Source organism: Ylistrum balloti, unplaced genomic scaffold, assembly GCF_031769215.1.
Source record: "Ylistrum balloti isolate Yb309-2 unplaced genomic scaffold, AGI_CSIRO_Ybal_v1 Utg370186, whole genome shotgun sequence".
In the NCBI taxonomy this organism is placed as follows: Eukaryota; Metazoa; Mollusca; class Bivalvia; order Pectinida; family Pectinidae; genus Ylistrum; species Ylistrum balloti.
Window position 1 is genome coordinate 247,680 of NW_026782169.1, and position 22,206 is coordinate 269,885.

The window sequence follows — 22,206 nt, forward strand, 5'->3', positions numbered from 1 at the left end:
CTTATTTTCATAGTTCTAATGAAATGATATGATACATGTGATACATTCATTCAAAGTCATGTATAAATTAATTATGGTGTCCAGCAGGATTCTCAACCGGTTCTAGCTGACACTGATCAAAAAGCTTTGGGAACAGCACTGGAAAAGCCAATATTCATTATGAACAGGCCTCATACCTTATCTTGGTTGCTGTGTGGGTATTTGAGAGGCGCTATCATTCCTTCATTACATATCTAATTTAACTCAATCTATTTACTTTTTACATTGATATGTCATTTTAATTCAAAATTTTAAATTAATTTTTTTTTTCATTTTAATTTCTTTTGTTATTAAAGTGAAAAAACTAAATACTCTTTAAATGATGAAAGTGACAAGACATGCTCCATTTGTCATGTATTTATGCTCTCTAGACTCTACAGTTTCAGGCCTTAAGTACATATCTGTTGGCCCCCGTTAAATAAAATCTTATGAAAAGCTTCAAATAAGGCACAGGGGACCAAATTACAACAAAACTCTGTGTCAGAATTCTGCTGGAACTACCGCAGCATTTAAATTATCTCTTGAATGCTAAAAACAGGCTTTATTTTAGTTTCAATCCTGGAAAAGTGCTAAGAATTTCTCTTATCGAGTGTTGTGTGTACTTTTCGATCTACCAATAGTACAAATGACACTGGTGCTGCCTCACTTTCCCCCACTATAAAACATTTCTCTCAGCCGACAAGTACAGCACTCCAGTGGAGTTATGGATTGTGAGGAATTATGAGTAAAACAGCAAATGGAAAAATTCTCTATATCCTCCCCACCAAACTGACTGGTAACAGAAGAAGAGATTTTTTGCAGAGCCCAGCTGGCCATTTAAGCTGTCACAAATTCTGTAAAGTCTTGACTGTCATATTGTAGATAAGTTCTGGATTTTATTTTAGAGAGATGTATGCTGAGTGTTGTATAGAAGCAAACTTTTTCAAAGTAATTTGCTTAGAGAACAACTTATTTAAAGTGCATCAGTGTTCACACAAAGTCCAGTTTAAAAATCTTCCATCACAATGTACATGAATTAACTTATGCAACTATTTACAAAGGCTTTCTCAGTGTATATATGGAAGGATTCTTTGTCCTCTCATTCTGTTTAAGATTTCTTCAAGTAATTAAGAATAAAGATTATTACATTTGCATATTTAATGCAAATTTGTGCAAAACTTGCTATTGCAATTATTATACCTTAAAATATTTCCCGTTCAACTACTGGAAATGATTTTCTGTGAAATATTTACAGTCTAGAAATATTCCATTACAATGTAGGATTTACAGTTGAAGGTTCACTTACAAAGATTTATACAATAACTGTGGAATAAATTAGTTTTGTCTGCTAATGATGTTCAGAAGACTAATTGCTTTTTATAGAAAAGTCCAGCAAATGTTGAGACACTATTTTTAGATAATTTACATCCCTCCCCCTACGAAAAAATTAAAAATAAAGATTGAAAATTTAACTTAAAATAGTTTGGGAAATTGAATGTTTTTATTTGAAATATCAGATCTACCTGTTTCTCATTAAAATAAATATTTTGTAATTGAGAATTGATAAAGATTCTCTGAGAATTGATACCAATATATAAACACATGGATGCTTCATCTCTATAGCAGATCCTGATATTTACATGGTCGTCCGTTTTTATTGGTTATGCAGCCACGAGAATTCATGATCATCACCAGATGATTTATGATGTGTTAAAAACATAATACCAAGGTCAAAATTTTGAAGAAAGGATCGTAAAAACGCTGGTCCAGACAGTGCAAACTGCTGAAGCAATTATACTGCTTCCTTGCTTATCCCTATTGGCATTTCTTGGTGGATTTTATAGTCAGTGGCAAGTGTCTTGTGACTTGTGTTGGTAGTAATTATCTGTCAAATGTAGCCAAATTGTCTTTGAAACTATCAGAAAGGTCCTGACTTTTGACCTCTCTAATAGAAGCTTACCATTGGACAACCCTATGTTATCTGTCGACTTACCACTGGCATGTGCAGGCTCTTGTGAATTGTTTGAGTATGATACTGTTGGTCCTGTGATCGACTAGTCTTAGTACCACTTGTCAGTCTCAAAGCGTAACTGCATGCAGTCTTAGTACCATTGTCCAGTTTAATGTGAACTTATATAGTTCCAAGGGTCAGTATCATAACTGACTTCCTTAGAATTAATGCTAAGTCTCATATGAACTGGCTAAGTACCAATTGTCAGTCTCCTGACTGACCAGTCTTACTACCAATAGTCAGTCTACTGACTGACCAGTCTCACTACCAATTGACCAGTCTTACTACCAATAGTCAGTCTACTGACTGACCAGTCTTACTACCAATGGTCAGTCTCCTGACTGACCAGTCTTTCTACCAATGGTCAGTCTCCTGACTGACCAGTCTTAGTTCCACTAGTCAGTCTCATAGCTTAGCTGCATACAATTTTAGTACCAATGTCTATTTCCATGTAAATTGTCTGAGTTCCTTGGGCCAGTCTGATGACTGACTTCCCTAGCACCAATAGTCAGTCTCATGTAAAATGTCATAGAACTAATGGTCAGTCTCATGACTGACCAATCGTATGTCACTGGTTAACCCCATGTGACCAAGTGATCTGTTTCTCAGTATTCCACATTTAATTCTAGTATATTCATTCTGTACTATTTTATCAGAGCAAAATATCAATTTATGAAAATGAGTCCTTCATTAGAAGTCTTAGGGTTGAGAAAACATACCGCTTTATATGTAAAAAGATTGTATTATATGCAGGGATATTACAGAATCAGGTAAAATCTGAAAGTTTAGTTCACATTTTTAAAATAATAATCAAAAAGTTCAAACAACTGCTATAACTGTTGTTATTTTGAGGATTTCCCTTTTCTAATTGTTCCCAAGAATGAAATTAAATTGTGAAAAATAGATATGTAGACAACAGAGTGAACCATACATATATATATAAAGGCCTGCTTCAAAATTCTCGAAAATATCTTTTCTGCTTTTGAAAAGTCACAAAAATGTGAGTCATGAATGAAGCAGTCTTTACAGTGATTGTAGAGTTTAAATATCTGTACAGTGATTGTACTGAGAGTTGAAAATGTCTGTACAGTGATTGTACTGAGAGTTGAAAATGTCTGTACAATGATTGTACTGCGAGTTGAAAATGTCTGTACAGTGAATGTGCTGAGAGTTGAAAATGTCTGTACAATGAATGTGCTGAGAGTTGAAAATGTCTGTACAATGGTTGTACTGCGAGTTGAAAATGTCTGTACAGTGATTGTACTGAGAGTTGAAAATGTCTGTACAGTGAATGTGCTGAGAGTTGAAAATGTCTGTACAGTGAATGTGCTGAGAATTGAAAATGTCCGTACAGTGAATGTGCTGAGAGTTGAAAATGTCTGTACAATTATTGTACTGCGAGTTGAAAATGTCTGTACAGTGATTGTAGAGTTGAAAATGTCTGTACAGTGATTGTAGAGTTGAAAATGTCTGTACAGTGATTGTAGAGTTGAAAATGTCTGTACAGTGATTGTACTGAGAGTTGAAAATGTCCGTACAGTGAATGTGCTGAGAGTTGAAAATGTCTGTACAATTATTGTACTGCGAGTTGAAAATGTCTGTACAGTGATTGTAGAGTTGAAAATGTCTGTACAGTGAATGTGCTGAGAGTTGAAAATGTCTGTACAGTGAATGTGCTGAGAGTTAAAAATGTCTGTACAGTGATTGTAGAGTTGAAAATGTCTGTACAGTGATTGTAGAGCTGAAAATGTCTGTACAGTGATTGTGCTGAGAGTTGAAAATGTCTGTACAGTGATTGTAGAGTTGAAAATGTCTGTACAGTGATTGTAGAGTTGAAAATGTCTGTACAGTGATTGTAGAGTTGAAAATGTCTGTACAGTGATTGTACTGAGAGTTGAAAATGTCTGTACAGTGATTGTAGAGCTGAAAATGTCTGTACAATGATTGTACTGAGAGCTGAATATGTCTGTACAGTGATTGTACTGAGAGCTGAAAATGTCTGTACAGTGATTGTAGAGTTGAAAATGTCTGTACAGTGATTGTAGAGTTGAAAATGTCTGTACAGTGATTGTAGAGTTGAAAATGTCTGTACAGTGATTGTAGAGTTGAAAATGTCTGTACAGTGATTGTACTGAGAGTTGAAAATGTCTGTACAGTGAATGTGCTGAGAGTTGAAAATGTCTGTACAGTGATTGTACTGAGAGTTGAAAATGTCTGTACAGTGATTGTAGAGTTGAAAATGTCTGTACAGTGAATGTGCTGAGAGTTGAAAATGTCTGTACAGTGATTGTACTGAGAGTTGAAAATGTCTGTACAGTGATTGTAGAGTTGAAAATGTCTGTACAATGATTGTACTGAGAGTTGAAAATGTCTGTACAGTGAATGTAGAGTTGAAAATGTCTGTACAGTGATTGTGCTGAGAGTTGAAAATGTCTGTACAGTGATTGTAGAGTTGAAAATATCCGTACAGTGAATGTGCTGAGAGTTGAAAATGTCTGTACAGTGATTGTACTGAGAGTTGAAAATGTCTGTACAGTGATTGTAGAGTTGAAAATGTCTGTACAGTGATTGTAGAGTTGAAAATGTCTGTACAGTGATTGTAGAGTTGAAAATGTCTGTACAGTGATTGTAGAGTTGAAAATGTCTGTACAGTGATTGTAGAGTTGAAAATGTCTGTACAGTGATTGTATGTCTGTACAGTGATTGTAGAGTTGAAAATGTCTGTACAGTGATTGTAGAGTTGAAAATGTCTGTACAGTGATTGTACTGAGAGCTGAAAATGTCTGTACAGTGATTGTACTGAGAGCTGAAAATGTCTGTACAGTGATTGTAGAGTTGAAAATGTCTGTACAGTGATTGTAGAGGTGAAAATGTCTGTACAGTGATTGTACTGAGAGATGAAAATGTCTGTACAGTGATTGTAGAGTTGAAAATGTCTGTACAGTGATTGTAGAGTTGAAAATGTCTGTACAGTGATTGTACTGAGAGATGAAAATGTCTGTACAGTGATTGTAGAGTTGAAAATGTCCGTACAGTGAATGTGCTGAGAGTTGAAAATGTCTGTACAGTGATTGTACTGAGAGTTGAAAATGTCTGTACAGTGATTGTAGAGTTGAAAATGTCTGTACAGTGATTGTAGAGTTGAAAATGTCTGTACAGTGATTGTAGAGTTGAAAATGTCTGTACAGTGATTGTAGAGTTGAAAATGTCTGTACAGTGATTGTACTGAGAGTTGAAAATGTCTGTACAGTGATTGTAGAGTTGAAAATATCTACAGTGATTGTACTGAGAGTTGAAAATGTCTACAGTGATTGTAGAGTTGAAAATGTCTGTACAGTGATTGTAGAGTTGAAAATGTCTGTACAGTGATTGTAGAGTTGAAAATGTCTGTACAGTGATTGTACTGAGAGTTGAAAATGTCTGTACAGTGATTGTAGAGTTGAAAATATCTACAGTGATTGTACTGAGAGTTGAAAATGTCTACAGTGATTGTAGAGTTGAAAATGTCTGTACAGTGATTGTAGAGTTGAAAATGTCTGTACAGTGATTGTAGAATTGAAAATGTCTGTACAGTGATTGTAGAGTTGAAAATGTCTACAGTGAATGTAGAGTTGAAAATGTCTGTACAGTGAATGTAGAATTGAAAATGTCTGTACAGTGATTGTAGAGTTGAAAATGTCTGTACAGTGATTGTAGAGTTGAAAATGTCTGTACAGTGATTGTACTGAGAGATGAAAATGTCTGTACAATGATAGTACATAGAGTTGAAAATGTCTAGGTCTCAAACTATTCCTTTGTGTAATTTATTGTAAAATGTAAACTTCATATATTTTACAACAACTGGAAAACAAATTATTCCAACTGACATGAATCACTTTTGTTTACCTGGAAGGGTCTTGTGACCCCCATACCTTTTCACATCCGACTCAACCCCTTGATAAAAGGTGAAAACGGAATGTGTTCTACTCTGCCATCCAAACACCAAAATTTCTATTTTATGTTTTTATTTATGTAAAAGTGAAGATTTTACAAAAATTCAGAAAACATCTAATTACCATTTTCAACACTGGTTTATTTTTGTGACAATAAAGAATTTATCTGCATGAATCCAGAAACATGATTAATTCAGGATTATGTATATATATATAGATATTTTCCGATTTAGCGTGGGCTAAATGCCACAGGAAACGGGTGCCTATAACAGTTCTGGGTTAATCGGTTTTGGATGGTTTTGAATCGTTGTATGTTGTATGCAAGACGTATTGAAAACTTAACCATAGATTCTGAAGCAGTCTCTATATATAGTGTATCTTTCAGAGTTTTTTTATTATATGTGGTAGCCAACAGGAAATGGAAAAACAAGAATAGGCTACTCAGTGTTACATCTGTTTGTAAATTCTTCATTCAAAATATGTCTGGTAGGCTTTTGAATGTGTTGAATATCCTGTTTTGAAGCGATTTAAAAACATTGGTTTAGACTTCTGCGTTGATTTCAACTGATGCCAATGTTTGCTTCAATTTGTCAATAATAGTCTTTTTGGGTTGTTTGAAATGTCACTTGTAGACAAGATGGCTGTGATAACTATGACTCGTTTTGATTTTCCGATATTCCAATATCCATAAACAATAAGAAAATTTAATTGCTCAAACTGAAAAATTAGAAATTAAACAAATGTTTGTACTGAAATAAATGACGAATTTTAAATAGATTTAATTTGGAATGCGTTAAAAATTATATTTAAAAATTTTGATTTTAGTAATGTAAAATATGATGTGCTTTTATTAGAAATAATCTACATGAGTTTTTAAGCTGACAAGTCTGTCACAAAAATTATCTACCAGATGTTCCTGCATATCTTGGCAAGTAGAGCATACACATTCATCCAGGCATTTAGCACAGACTATTTGAAATAGAAATGAGGGATGCGGAGAATTTATATTGTCTGATGCTGGAGTAGCTAAATATAGATATTGGTGTCTGCGGTTAGAGGCTAAAATAGACTTCTAACACAAGAAACATGAAGGTTTATGCTGCACGATTTGTCTGCCTTTGTTCTGGCATCCGTTCACCGAGGCGGAGGTCTTGGCTCACATCTGTTTTGTCTGTATAGCAAGCCAGATAAATATGTGTTGGTCTCTTAAACTCTCTTTTTTCAGTCTTTCAGTTTTTCTTTCATTTATCATCTTTCCTCCCACTGTGTATTTGTCTTGATAATCTACCTATTTAACTGTCAATATGATGTAAAGGTATTTAGATATTTCAATCTTAGGTTTGGTCTGTTTGCAATATATGACTTCTTCATCTTTAAATTGTCCGTTCAGCAATCCCCCCCTGTTTCCTTGCTTTCTCTCCTCCTCTGCTCTTCGTCCCGAATCTCACATGTAAAACACTGCTCAGCTGTCTGGCAGATTGACTTAGAAGTGTTATAATTGTGACCCACATTGCCCCTACCAGCTTGATACACCTCATTCTTCATAATAAGGTTAGGTGGCTGGTGACCTTGTGAGGACATTGTGAACTTCAATAGCACACATCAGTCAAACTCATACATTATAGAACTAAGCATTGTCAAAATGGATGATTACTGTGATAATTAAACTATTTTGTGATAGATGGTTCACCTATTTCTGTGACAGCTGAGTACAATGACCAAGATTTATATAAAAATGTCACCTGGATGTTTGACAGAGATTGCGTTTGATGTAAAAGTACTTATGAGAAAGCCAAATTGTATTTTTGTATAGAGTGGAAAATTTATTTATTAATCTTTTTATTTGTATTTTCTCGTTAGCATAATATTGTAATTGATAATTATTGTCTCATTTGATAATAATGGTTGTTGCATTGATATTAAAGTCACAGTGAGATATCAATATGTATACCACTGAAATAATACATCCATTATTCCAAATCTTTTACCTGTAAACAATTTGTAGGTGTGTTCTCGTTGAGGTCATTCGCAGCGAGTGTGTGACGACCCTTGATTTCTATACCTGTACAGGTACAAAGTCTTTAATCTTTTGGAAGTTAAGACCTTTCTGACCTCTACCTTATAACTTCAAGTCTACATAATACCTGTGTGATTTGCACCTGTCTGGGCTGGCCTCTTAGACAATACATTGCTTTGTGTTTTTTTTTTTTTTTGTATTAAAGGTAACAATATTTGTTTCATACATGGACTTTCCAGTTCATAAGGGTTTCCTTATCCATTTAAAGTTTTGAAATATCCATTTTCATTTAGGGCATTTTTAAAATACATCCCATAACTTTCTAAAAAAAAATGTCTTATCAGCTTTTGTATTTTTTTTATTTTGTATTCCGTTCCCTTGAAATAAAATAACCTTAATGTTCGAAGGATATCAGTTTCACTGTTAACCTTGCAGCTGGTTGGCTTCAAAATAAAGAAGGTCATAAAACGTAATGAATATTCATGTGTTCGGGGCCTGTCCTTGAAAACCAATATTTAAATACACTGTAAAGCAAATGTCAGCGTGGTTGATCAATTATGTAAGCAGTGAAGTCTTTTAAGTGATCAATTCAGGCAAAAATGCACAGTTCTCCTGAATGCATTTAATACATATAGAAAAATAAGATGAAAGAAAATGTTTTTATATAGACCGCCTTGAAGACATCTTTGAAAGATTACAATACACAATGTTAAGACTTTGTGTTAGATGTAAAAAATATTCGCATGTTAGTATAAAGTCTGTCAACTATGTGATATTTTCATGAAAAGACCCATTACAAGGTTTATGTAGCCATACAGTCTTAAGAAGTGCGAAACGTAGCTGCCATATGTCAAGGTTTTTCTGGGTTAGAAAATTGTAAAGAGGGTGGGGTCGGGGGAGTTCCTTTTATTCAGACGCTGGCTTTGGTGGCATAAAAAAATATGGACATGTAAACAAAGAATTAATTCAAGTCAAAATTGGGGACAAAAACGAAAACGAAGTGTGAACAAAAGGTATACATAGCAAGGCTCTTGAAAAATCAAAACCAGGTGTTACATGTGATTTTTAGGCACAACAAAGATGTGATTTAATCAAAAACTTAATATCAGTGAAATTAGGGCAAAATATGAACAAAAGGGAAATGAATTCTGAAACTCGTGGAAAACTGTTATGAGAAATAAGGCAAAGTGGTGAAAAGTTATTAATCGAAACAAAAACAAGAAAAAAATTCACCTCTGAAAAAAATTGTAATTCGAGCTCACAATCTTTGAAACATGAAAGATTGCAAGGATGGCTGAAGACCTTGTGATCTCTAAGGGTGCTGGGATATATGCTGCTTCATCATCAGCATCCAGCATGTTAATCTTGGTGAATCCAAGTTAATGTCATGTTCTGAAATGAGAACCAAGTCAACCATGATTTGATATCTAATGACAAATAATTACTGTAGAAAACTATAATTCTAATCACAGAACATTTTCTTGGAGTTGATGACATGTATTGAATAGAAGTTTTTTATCACACTGAGGTTAAATGAAAACATCATGAAATTGTAATGAAATAACCATGAAAATACCATGAACCCAGGAAAAATGCCATCAAAACCTGTTTAAGGTTTTTTAATGGTAATATCAAATTGCCATGAAGTTAGAAAATTTGTGTGACTTTTGATGACTCTGCTGTCACTTTCATCATACAAATGATGAGTGTAAATGAGAGAGCAGTAAATTCTCAGGACTTTTCAGCTGTAGTAAAGTCTTACATACACTAAGATAGAAACTGATTGTGATGAGATGGCAATACAATTATATAGCAAAAACGGGAAGAATTGCAGATTTAAAATGTCGCACGTAATTTTGGTTATGGTTGTGATATGAGAAAATCTACTTAAACTAATTTCTCCATGTTAGAAAATACTTAAATCACAGAAACACATTTATGAAAACCGCAGATATCCTGCATGAAGCTGAGGGGATAGGTATTAAAGGCCACAGACCATGACTGGACAAATATGGTTAAGCATATTTTAGCATTTCCTCTAGACTGAAATAGATATAAGGGTTATCAGCTTACTATACACACTGACTTATTGTTAGATAAAGTCTGTTGTACAAGGGAAGATTCTGTAATGTATTTTGAGACCTGAAAAAATATCTTAATATGTGCAGGTATCAGTTCCTTATTGGAGCTGTCTTAAAATTTATTATATTGGAAAATTGTCTATTGTGCTTTAACAAAAGGTAATACACATTACTACCTCCTAGTGTAAAAGAGTTCTTTAATTTAATTTTTTTTACATAGGTATTTAAATACTGACCTGACCTGATATTTCTGTGATGGTCTGGAATGTAAAACATTTCTGGTATTTCATAGCCTTATATGTCAATAACTTTCTGGGTCATGTCATTTGATATCTTGTATATATACATTTACCATCATTTCTGAAGCCTTGAAAAAACAATTAAGAACCTTTCGGTATAATGGAAGATTCCTGGGGCAGCACTGTTTAGATCCAGGACTATCTTGTTACATATCTGTCCAAGCCATATAAATGGACACACAAGAGCACTAATTTCTGTATTGATAAAATCTGAATTATATGCACAGTGTGCTAGGATTTGAAGTATTAAATGGCCTTAGGAATTAGGAATATGATTATTAATCAATTTACCAAGCTAATTTGTATTTAGCTGAACACACCTTGAATTTTAAAGACTTCTTGCAATATTGAGACAATGATGACTTTCCAAGGATGATCTGAACCTGAAAAATACTACTTTTAATTGCTCTGTTTGTATATAATTCATTCGTATATCATTGACATTAATGTGTTGTTCATAAACCTGCTGTCAATGTTGAGGGGCCTTAAGGCATTTACTATAGATGGATTTCTAGATCCACTACCCAGGAGCCACCTCCCAAGATAAAAGTGTCCATCTGTTTCAATATATTGTGATATCATACAATAATAGATGTCTTCAACATTTGCAATATAGGTAGTGGAGTTATGTCCCTTTACTGAAAGACATTTTCCTTAAAGTATTCTTAAAATTAGGGATTTGGGTTAAGTAAGTCAAGGAAAGGGATAAAATTCATGTAACTCTGCTGCTGGAATCCTAATTACGAGAATTACTTTTAACGTTGTACAATATGAGAAACCTGAGTAATTGTGGAATGTAGAAGGACATTTTCTCGAAACTTTACTGGAATACGTAGAATCTTGATAGCAGGAGAAGCAAGATTTGTTTGGTTGTTGATGGTAGATTTATCACTCAGCCAGGGACATTTTGAGAGAGGGTCTCCTTGTTGGTGACTTCCTCACTGAACATAATACTGGAGGCCCTCATAATTGCATTTTAGAGCAATTACGGTAAATGTCTGGCTCAAGGACACAACCAGGAAAGTGTATAACATTCCATTTCTCAGATTACTGAGAAACACAGACCGATAAAGGTCGGGCCACTATTGAATCACACACCTCAAATCTTCACCTGCAGTGTCACATAATAAGGCCAACACTCTACCAACAGTGCTATCTTGTCCCCCTAATAGGAATGTTAACACATGAGAATGAATATGTATCAAAACATATCTTCATTGATCGGTACAAAAAAAAAATTTATTTAAAATGAGTGAAATTCTTGCAGATAAATTTTCATTCATCATTTCCTGGCAGATATTTCCTTGTCCTGTAATATGTAATCAGTCTATCCCTTGACTTAATGTTTTGTTTCAGTTCTTATTAAAATATATAAATCTCCACAAAAAAAAGCTTGAAATGTACTTATAATGTATTACCCGTCACAATTTCAACTAAAATAGCATAGTGTTTGAATTAAAAAAAACATTGCATCTAAATAAATGATGATATATATATGAAAAGTATAAACAAAAAGTTTTAACTTAATTAAGAATAATTAGTGCCCTGAAAATCATGCTTATATTTTATAAAGACGAGACTATAGTTCCAGAGAAATGGCTTATACATTTTGAAATAGGCTGTGCTATTTTGAGATGAAATAATTGCCCAGAAAACAAAGATCAAGGCCTCGGAGACTTAAGGTGTCCAGGATGATTACAGGTAATTATCTATTCTGAGTTCTTAATTAACTTTTGTGTAATTAAAGGTTACTTGTGTAAAGCCGTTTCTAGGTAGGTTAAGAGTAGATCCAACAAATGTCAACAGGATTTTTATACGTGTCCCTTATTTTTTCATCTGTTTCCTGATGGAGAATTTCTGCGTGGAAATGTCTAATTCTTGTTCTAATTCTACATCAGCTTTCTTTAGGTAATTACATATACATGTTTTATCATCAGGAAAGATATTTTTCAATGTCAAAAGAAACGTTTGTTTTTATATACATATTTTTCTTAGGTTTTTTATCCTTGATTTTGCTTTGAAAGGAAAATTTTATAATAAAAGATTTTTAAATGTTTTATAAAGGACAAAAAATGTTTTATTAGAAAACCAGGTTTGCACTTTTGGTGTCAGAAGGAAGCATTTATTTCCAGTACATTTTTTCCTTGTTTGTTTGTTTTTTTCCCCTTGCCTTGTTTTTGTGTTGAAAGGGAACTTCTATAATGAACGATTTTAAGCTAATTTTTAAAGGACAAATATGTGTTTGCTTTGAAAATCAGGTTTTTCTCATAGTTTATCTTCCCTTCTACAATTACAACTTGATCCTGCTTAATATTGAGAAACGTTTTCACTTTCTGTTTCCTTAAAATGGTGTGATATCATATATTGAGCAAGCTAGTCAAAACATTTTAATAAGTCAAGGGAAAGGTCAAGGTTAATGTTAGGTAAGATAAGGTTTAAGGTCAAGGTTATCAGTAGGTAAGGTTATAGGGCAAGTTGAAGGATAATGGTAGGTAAGGTCAGAGCAGAGTTTAAAATTAATGGTAGATTAGGTCAGGGCAAAGGTCAAGGTTAATGGCAGGTAAGGTCATGACAAAGGTCAAGGTTAATGGCAGGTAAGGTCAGGACCAAGGCTGAGGATAATGAAAGGTAAAGTCAGAGCAAATGTTGAGGCTATTGGTAGATAAGGTCAGGGCAAAGGTTATGGTTAATGGCAGTTAAGGTCATGACAAATGTGAAGATTAATTGAAGGTAAGGTCAGGACAAAGGTTAATATTAATGAAAGGTAACATCAGTTTGAAATATAGGTACCAGTATTTGGTAGAAAATGGTATTTATGGATCAACTATAATTTATATCATAACTGGAATTATTTAATAGACAAAATGAAAACTATTAATATGTTCATGAAGGGATAAATGAATCCCGCCAATCTCCATCCCCCACTTTTGAAGATGTGGTATTTGTGACCTAATTTGATACTGATTTTACCTTGATTTATGGCCATCAGGTGTTTAGATGTACAGATAAATCTGTGCCTTTGAAAACAGCTGTTTACATTCCTGGTGGCATCCTCTCCTTACTACTGCTGCTGGAAAACGAAAAAAGAACAAGCAAAACAAAAGAAAAAACAAAGTTTTTAAAAGTGCTGTTATCAAAATACTGGTAACTAGATGTCACTGTCTGGTATTGTGTACATAAGCTCAAAATACTTATTGTTTTTTGACTAGTTATCCTACAATAAGCCCAGACAGAAGGTGGGCTTATTGCAGGGCAATGAGATAGAATTGGTTCACATTTTACTGAAGTACAACAAAGGACCCTGTGTGCTTTTCCTGTTAAATTTGATAAGATCAATAGGTGTAGATGATGTTGTATTACCAGGTAGTAAAACAATTGTTTTATATCGGCTAATCTGATGGCATATAGGATATCATACTATACAACTCTATACACTAAGATGGTCCGAGGTCAAGGTCGATTCCCAAACAGGTCATGGCAATTATTGAATGACCTGCCTGACCTTAGAACTGCCCAACCTCCTCCTGAGACATGCCCTCCAACTAAGGCCAATAATAGTGGTAAATTAGGTTAGTTTTATATACAATCTTATACAAGCTTTCAGTTTATATAGAATTGATGAAACAATTAATCTTTACACTTTTTTATATATATATTTCAGCTAAATCTGTTGTGTTTTTCCTGTCAAGATATATTTCATAGTACCTTTTAAGTAGCACAGGTAATTACAATCATGCCTTCCACCACGATGTAACCAGAGTTATTGCTCTTTGTTTTGTTTTTTTTTTTTTTTTGGACTGTGTGATACCTGCACTCCTGGGTATTTATTCACACTTTGTTACTGTAAGTACATCATATCCTGTGTGCAGTACAAGTGACATTTGTGTCCTCTACTGTAGACCTAATTGTGCCCACAACAGGGATCAATACAAGACTGTTTCCCTGTCAGAACTAGATGACATTATAGGATGTGCTATCTGGGGGTTAGGTCATTACTCATTTCTTTATACGTTTAGTTACAAAAAATGTTTGATCAGAGGTAGCTCTTGGTGTTCTTGTATAACACTTTACATGCTGATGTGGTCATTCCTCACAAGGCACAAAATTGAAATCATAAAATGTGAACATTTTAGAAACTTCAGCAATTTATGATTGCTGTCATATGACAATGATGCATAACAGCTAGCAAACAGATATTTTAGTTTTTTGATAATGTCAGCACACAGTAACAATGGCATAATGAAAAGTAAGAAATTATGACATGTTTAATAAGACTACATATTGAGAAAATAAAGGCAAAATATTAAAAGGGAAAAAAATTTGACTGAGATTCTTGATAAAGTACGAAGAGCTAAGACCATGTGTTTTGAAAGGGAGAGTGTCTTCTACTTCATTGACTATGCTGCCCTTGAAAAATTTTAACGAATATTAATTAGCAATGTCATGTTCTCAAATGAGAACCATCAGAATTATGTAATTACCAACCATCAAACGTGACTATCTTCAAATATTGTATTCTATAAAATATATGGGATACTGAGTTACCAAAATGAAGAAATGTAATGTATATAACTAACCCCCATTCTGACAGTGTTAACTCTATCTTTATTTTTTCTGTCAAAGGTTTTCTCTTGTGTACATACAACACACCCACTCCAACTGTAGAGGGAACTATAGCCCAACTTCAGTGTGTATATACATATGTGAGTGTACAAAGGTGACTGGGTCAAGGTCACTAGGTCAAGGTTGCATTATTCCATGTTTCAGTCTGGTATTTCTTGTGCTAGGTGCTGTAGGACTAGAACAGTAATTAACACAGATTGTGTGAGATATGTTATACACATAGTCAAGTGGTGACTGATTGCAGCATATTACTTTCTATTTCTCTTGAGAAATTTCAATGGCACTTGATTAATATCACATGGTTTTTTTTATTCTACAATATGTGGGCAATTGCACTGCCCACCTATGATATGAAATTCAATATAATATACATATATCACATTTAATATTGAATTGTCCACCAATGATACGAAACTTAAAATATTCATCACATATGATATGGATTTGTCCACTAATGATACGAAATTTAATATCTCAACGCATATGATATTGAATTCTCCACCAATGATACGAAACTTAATATCTCCATCACATATGATATGGATTTGTCCACCAATGATATGAAACTCAATATCTCCATCACATAAGATATGGATTTGTCCACCAATGATACGAAACTTAATATCTCACCACATATGATATGGATTTGTCCACCAATGATACGAAACTTAATATCTCAATCACATATGATATGGATTTGTCCACCAATGATATGAAACTTAATATCTCACCACATATGATATTGAATTGTCCACCAATGATACGAAATTTAATATCTCACCACATATGATATGGATTTGTCCACCAATGATATGAAATTTAATATCCACCAATGATATGAAATTTAATATCTCACCACATATGATATGGATTTGTCCACCAATGATATGAAATTTAATATCTCACCACATATGATATGGATTTGTATTGAAATTTAATATCTCACCACATATGATATGGATTTGTCCACCAATGATATGAAATTTAATATCTCACCACATATGATATGGATTTGTCTACCAATGATACGAAGCTTAATATCTCAATCACATATGATATGGATTTGTCCACCAATGATACGAAATTTAATATCTCACCACATATGATATTGAATTGTCCACCAATGATATGAAATTTAATATCTCACCACATATGATATGGATTTGTCCACCAATGATATGAAATTTAATATCTCACCACATATGATATTGAATTGTCCACCAATGATACGAAATTTAATATCTCACCACATATGATATGGATTTGTCCACCAATGATATGAAATTTAATATCTCACCACATATGATATGGATTTGTCCACCAATGATACGAAATTTAATATCTCACCACATATGATATGGATTTGTCCACCAATGATATGAAATTTAATATCTCACCACATATGATATGGATTTGTCCACCAATGATACGAAATTTAATATCTCATCACATATGATATTGATTTGTCCACCTATACATTCACACATGATCAGCGTATATTCTATTATGTACACCCATGATCAATGTATGCAAATTCAAAATTCCTGCCAGTTTTAGAAATTGGGAAAGAATTCAGATTGATAAATAGAAAGGGAATGTCACAGTAAATGTCTTTTTGTCATACAGTTGTGATGTAGATACACACTACTCATGTGTGTTAAAGAGATGTGCAATTTATACTTGCTACAGAGAATCAGGCTTCAGTTGTAATAGTATATGTCCTAGTTCTCTACTTTCTTTCAATACTTCACCATAAAAGTTTTGTTTGACAAAATACCTTAGGTTGTCAGATTCTTCAAAATTCATTGACCATAAAATATCGACATAGAATGTTATCAAAGGTTTGGCTCCAACTGTTTGAAAAAAAATAGAGGAAAATTGTGTCCTGAAATGTCTGCATATGTAATTTTATACTTGAATAGTGTTCTTCATTGGGACATTTGCATTGAAGGTACACCAAAAAGTGAATGTTCTTATAAAATAAATAAATATATTTCTTATTAAATTATTAGCTGCAACTTTTCATTTACCTTATTCAAAGTCAAAGGCTTGCAAAAAGAGAAGAAACAACAACATGTGTTTAAGAAATACTATGCCCCCTGTTGCAACAAAATTCTGAAGTGGGGCATTATAACTGTACAGTGTAAGGCATGTGTAAATTGCATGCACACTTTGTGAAACACATGTGTCTTCATTGTGCAATAGTTTAGGCCAATATTTAAGTTTTTCAAATGTAGGTCAATGGTCACATGGTCAAAGGTCACATGGTCAAAGGTCACATGGTCAAGGTCACATGGTCAAAAACTTTGGTACCAACAGAAAGGTCTTGTCACAAGGAATAAACAGACTTGCCAAATATGTAAGCCATACCTCTTATGATGCAATAGTTATGGCTTTAATTTTTTTAATTGTAGGTCAAAGGTCAAGGTCACATAGTCAAAAACATTGGAACCATCGCAAAATTCTTGTCACATGGAACACACATGCAAAATATGAAAGTTATACCTCTGACAGTGCTATAGTTAAGGACAGTGTTAAGTTTTTAAAATGTTGGTCGAAGGTCAAGGTCACATAGTCAAAAACTTTGGAACCATTGCAAAATTCTTGTCACATGGAACACACATGCAAAATATGAAAGTTATACCTCTAACAGTGCTATAGTTAAGGACAGTGTTAAGTTTTTAAAATGTTGGTCAAAGGTCAAGGTCACATAGTCAAAAACTTTGGAACCATTGCAAAATTCTTCTCACATGGAACACACATGCAAAATATGAAAGTTATACCTCTGACAGTGCTATAGTTAAGGACAGTGTTAAGTTTTTAAAATGTTGGTCGAAGGTCAAAGTCAGTGTCACATGGTCTCTCTTGTCACAAGAAAAACATGCCAAATATGAAAGCCCTACCTTTTACGATGCAAACATTGATGTCAGACTAGTAAACAGAGCACAAAAACAATATGCCCACTATCATTCGACCTGGGGGTATAAAAATTGACTGACTATAAATGACGTATAAAATGGCGAAAACTCTGTAACACATCCTTCTATGTAAACATGTATTTTCAACATGATCATTTCATAAATAACAAGATTTTGATGAGAGCATTAATCAATGACATTACATGACACATCAAATTTTTTATGTCTTCTAAGGGAAGTAATTTACTCTGATTAACCTACTTTCTTATGAGTTACAGCTAAGATCACTTTCCCCAGTGCAATAATGAATGGAAATACTTTGATATATAATGTCTGCTGTCTCTCAAGGCAGGTAACGTGTCAAATTATTGACCTTATTTTCAGAAATCTATCTAACTATAAAAGTAATAATCAAGCTGTGAATTTTTTTCTCGCCAATACCACACCTTCCGATAGAAAACACAAAAAACTATGGTATTAGTATATATAATCTATTGCAATAATTTACTTTTATGGAAAATGAAATAAATTTGAAAAAGAAAAACAAAAATAGTCACGTGTACTGTTGGTTTGATTACCACTAAATGACCTGACAGTAACATTTCACAAATCCATCCCTCCATCCCTCCCTCTCCCCCCAACCAACCCCCACCTCTACCCCTTTACCTCTATCAGAACAAATGACTTTTAAGAGAAAGTAATTATATACTTATTTAGTTCTATCAAACTCTGATCATAACTTTACTTGTATATCCTTGTACAAATTCACAAACCGTGAACTCGGTAAGGAATAGAATAAAAGGATTGAATTTTCATAGCTGGGCCTTTGAAAAAAACTAACTGCTTAAACAGGTAAATCATCCATCTAATTTTTATTTCTTTTATCAAATGAAGATCTGACCTAATTCTGACTCCAATGACCTGGATCAGACATCAACCTCACCCTTGTTCAATGTGACATTCTGTTTTTCTGCTAGGCATGTTAACCTTCTGGGTGATGATATGTCATCTCGGCTCCTAAGTAGGTGTAACACTCCTCTTAATATCTCTGGTTTCACCACCTAAGAGTATGATCACAATCGTTGTACAAAGCTCTGTCGAGTAAAAGGTACCAGTAACAATTTTTTTTTTCAGCTTTTGACACAATCAGAGAAAAACTGAATACAAACTACACATATGAGAGATAAATTTTATATCGTTGAACAGTTTTTTAAATTTAATTCAGCATTGAAATTTTTTATTCTTTTCCGTGGGAAACTTGCCATTGGTTTGTACAAGCACATGTAATGAAGTTTGACCCTAGTTTTGTAGCTAGGATTTTACCTAGTACTACAAGCTTTGATTACTCCATGGTTATAGACAATGTTTGTGGACTTTTCCCCCAAGGTTTGTTCCAACCTAGATGCCACGTTCTAATTCACTCAAACAGTGGCACAGTTCAGAATATACACATGTACATGACGTTTCTTTTCAAATTAATATTTAATGCTTGGGGACTTTTCCCCAAAGGTTTGCTTTAACCTGGATACCTCATTCTAATTCGATCAAATAGTGGGTCAATTCTGATTATACACATGTACTTGGCATTCTTTTGAAATAAAATTATGAAATTTATTGAATTTATAAATTTATTGAATTAAGGGGCTCGTGCACCTCCCTGTCCAGATTTAAGATATTCTTTCGATCACTTTAATTTTGTCTCAGTAGCTGCCTGTTTCAAAACTTTAGTCCTTATATGTGGGGCAGTTACCATATAGGTACTGGCTGCAGGTTGGTGGTTTTTCTCCAAATTCTAGCTTTCCTCTACCACCTAAACCTGGCATGCTGTCAAATGACCTTGGCTGTTTGATATGACATAAGGCAACTATATTCCGAACGGAACTCTAATCTTGAGTCGTAGAAGGTTGAAACTGCTGTATGATGTAGTTAAATTCATCTTTTAGCTCCGACCTAATTCTAAACTTGTAGTAAAGCAACACTATTCCAAACCGAACCCTTATCATGAGTCATAGAAGTTGAAACTGCTGTATGATGAAGTTAAATTCATCTTTTAGCTCCGACCTAATTCTAAACTTGTATTAAAAAATGCTTTATACTTCTGAATCATTTGTTCATTCTTCAAGGTTTAAAAGATGTTTCGCAGGAATGGAGCTTAACTGAATTGATTACTGTACAGATCTGTGAGGCCAAATTTTTGATGTTAAAAAAAAAATAATGTGCTTAGTCGATTTCATGGATAACTATAGCTCGAGAAGTCCACTATAAAGTTTGTGGACACGAATTTCTGGATTAAGTGTACCTACGAAACCATCAAAATAAAAAACCCACAAAAGTAGTGAATTTACAGTAGTTCATGAAAGGTTGTTTTTTCTCTGTATGACGCTCAAAGTTTGTTGCGTTAAAATTTTTGTAGTAGTTGTACCCTTGTGCGTAAGATTATAAATACTACTTTTTTGTTGTGTATCTTAAATTTGTACATCATTTGTGAGTGCTGGTGTTAGACATAAGACCTGAATTGAGGTTTTGAAAAAAAAAATGATGTGCTCAGTCGATTTCATGGATGATTACAGCTCAATAAGTCCACTATACTTGTGAACTGAAGTGTATTATGTTGTAGTTTTAATGATTTTTTGGCTCTTTTGTTTGTGATGCTTTAAGTGAAATGTTTTTGTTATGATTGGCTGGTAGGACTATATAGTTATTCTCAGAGGAAAGAAATGGAGAAAGAAAATAATATGTACTGTGTTCAGTTTAGATAAATTTATTTTTTAGAGTTTACCCATACATTTATGTTACAAGTAACCTTAAAATTTAAATACACAATTTAGAAATCTCAAAACTTTCATTTAATTAGTAAACAGGTCAATTTATTACGTTACATTTTTGACACATGACAATTTAATTGGATAAGAAAAATATTCTGTAATCTTTCCTGCATGACTTAATGTCCATGACCATTGATACTTGCCTTTAAATGATTTTTGAGTAACATCATTTTCAAGAGTTAGTTGAGGCATTCTGTATAGTAATATTTCCATGTTTGACTTTAAACCTGTAGCTTATATTGTATGATAAAATTCTATCTTTGCAGTGATGGTGAAGGTGATTTGTTCAATTCAAAATTCATCACACGACTTGCTGGAGTTGCAGTAGATTCAGAGGCTGAATCAGATGCAGATATGAGCGAGTCAGAAGAGGAATACGCTGGTGATGGTCCTCCCGTGAGGAGAATGGGCAGCAAGTTGTCAAAGAAGTCAGAAGAGAATAACAACTGGATGTCATGGTGTACTCTCCTGTGAAAAGATTAATTTTAAATTAAAGCAAAGTTACTATGCATATACCAAAACAGTATTCTTGTTTGTCTTTTTTCAAATTGTGGATTTTTTTTTTTATATGATTTTAGATATAATTAAACTCTCCGCATATTTGATTAAAAAAACAGTAACAACTATGCATTTAGCCTTGTCTTGAAATTGTCATTTCAGACTATGAATCCAGAAGATCAAAATTTGATTGTTCATTTATTTTATACATTAGTTTTAAATTAGATTAATTTTTTTGAAAAAGAACGTTTCCTAGGCGATAGAAATTTGTAAAACAAAAAGATACGTGTCAACAGAGTTTCACTTCAAGCATACAACACATCTTTTTAATGTACTTTTCATCCACTCACCCAAATGCCTTACAGATATAGATTTGAGTTACATTTGATTTAATTCACTGTAGGTGTTCATCAGTTCTACCCATCTTTATTCCCTAGCAAGCCAATATGAAAAAATGCAGTATCTAGATAATAGGGCGTGATAGCATAGACAGTTGACATAGCAAAGAAAATAAAAATAAAAATTATCTGCTGCATTGAATACAAATGCACTGCCTAGATAAGAGATACTTATACTGGTAATGAATACAAATTAGTAAGCACAATGACAAAGGAAGAAGATTTTATATCACAGACTATTAGTTAACTATAAAAATTTGAATTCTTTGTAGGCAGGGATCAAGAATGCGAGATTCCGCTCAATTATGAATCAGATTTTAAAAAAAGAAATGGAATAAAGCATTTTCAACATTTACAATAAAATTTACAACTTGTGAAAATACAAGTGAATGAAAAAAGCTCCGATTAAAATTCTGATACCTGTATTTGAAGGATGCAGTTCATAGAATTTAGTGTGATTCTGACCGACTTTTTTAAACAAAAATTAGTGTTTATTTGTTAGAATCCAGAATAAGCTTAAGGCTGTACTCCACTGAAAAGTCAAGAAATTTCATTATTAAACCTTTTTTCTGACCATGATTTTTTG

General features: G+C 33.4%; 1 protein-coding gene across 1 annotated transcript in view; it reads left to right on the top strand.

Moving 5' to 3' along the window:
- Window positions 1–21,248, top strand: part of LOC132551211 (uncharacterized) — a 94,445-nt gene extending 73,197 nt beyond the window's left edge. The window contains exon 12 of the mRNA XM_060215325.1: window positions 20,991–21,248. Coding sequence (XP_060071308.1) covers window positions 20,991–21,198 — 208 coding nt within the window. The 3' untranslated portion in view covers window positions 21,199–21,248. The remainder of the gene's footprint in view (window positions 1–20,990) is intronic.
- The last annotated feature ends 958 nt before the right edge of the window (window positions 21,249–22,206 follow it).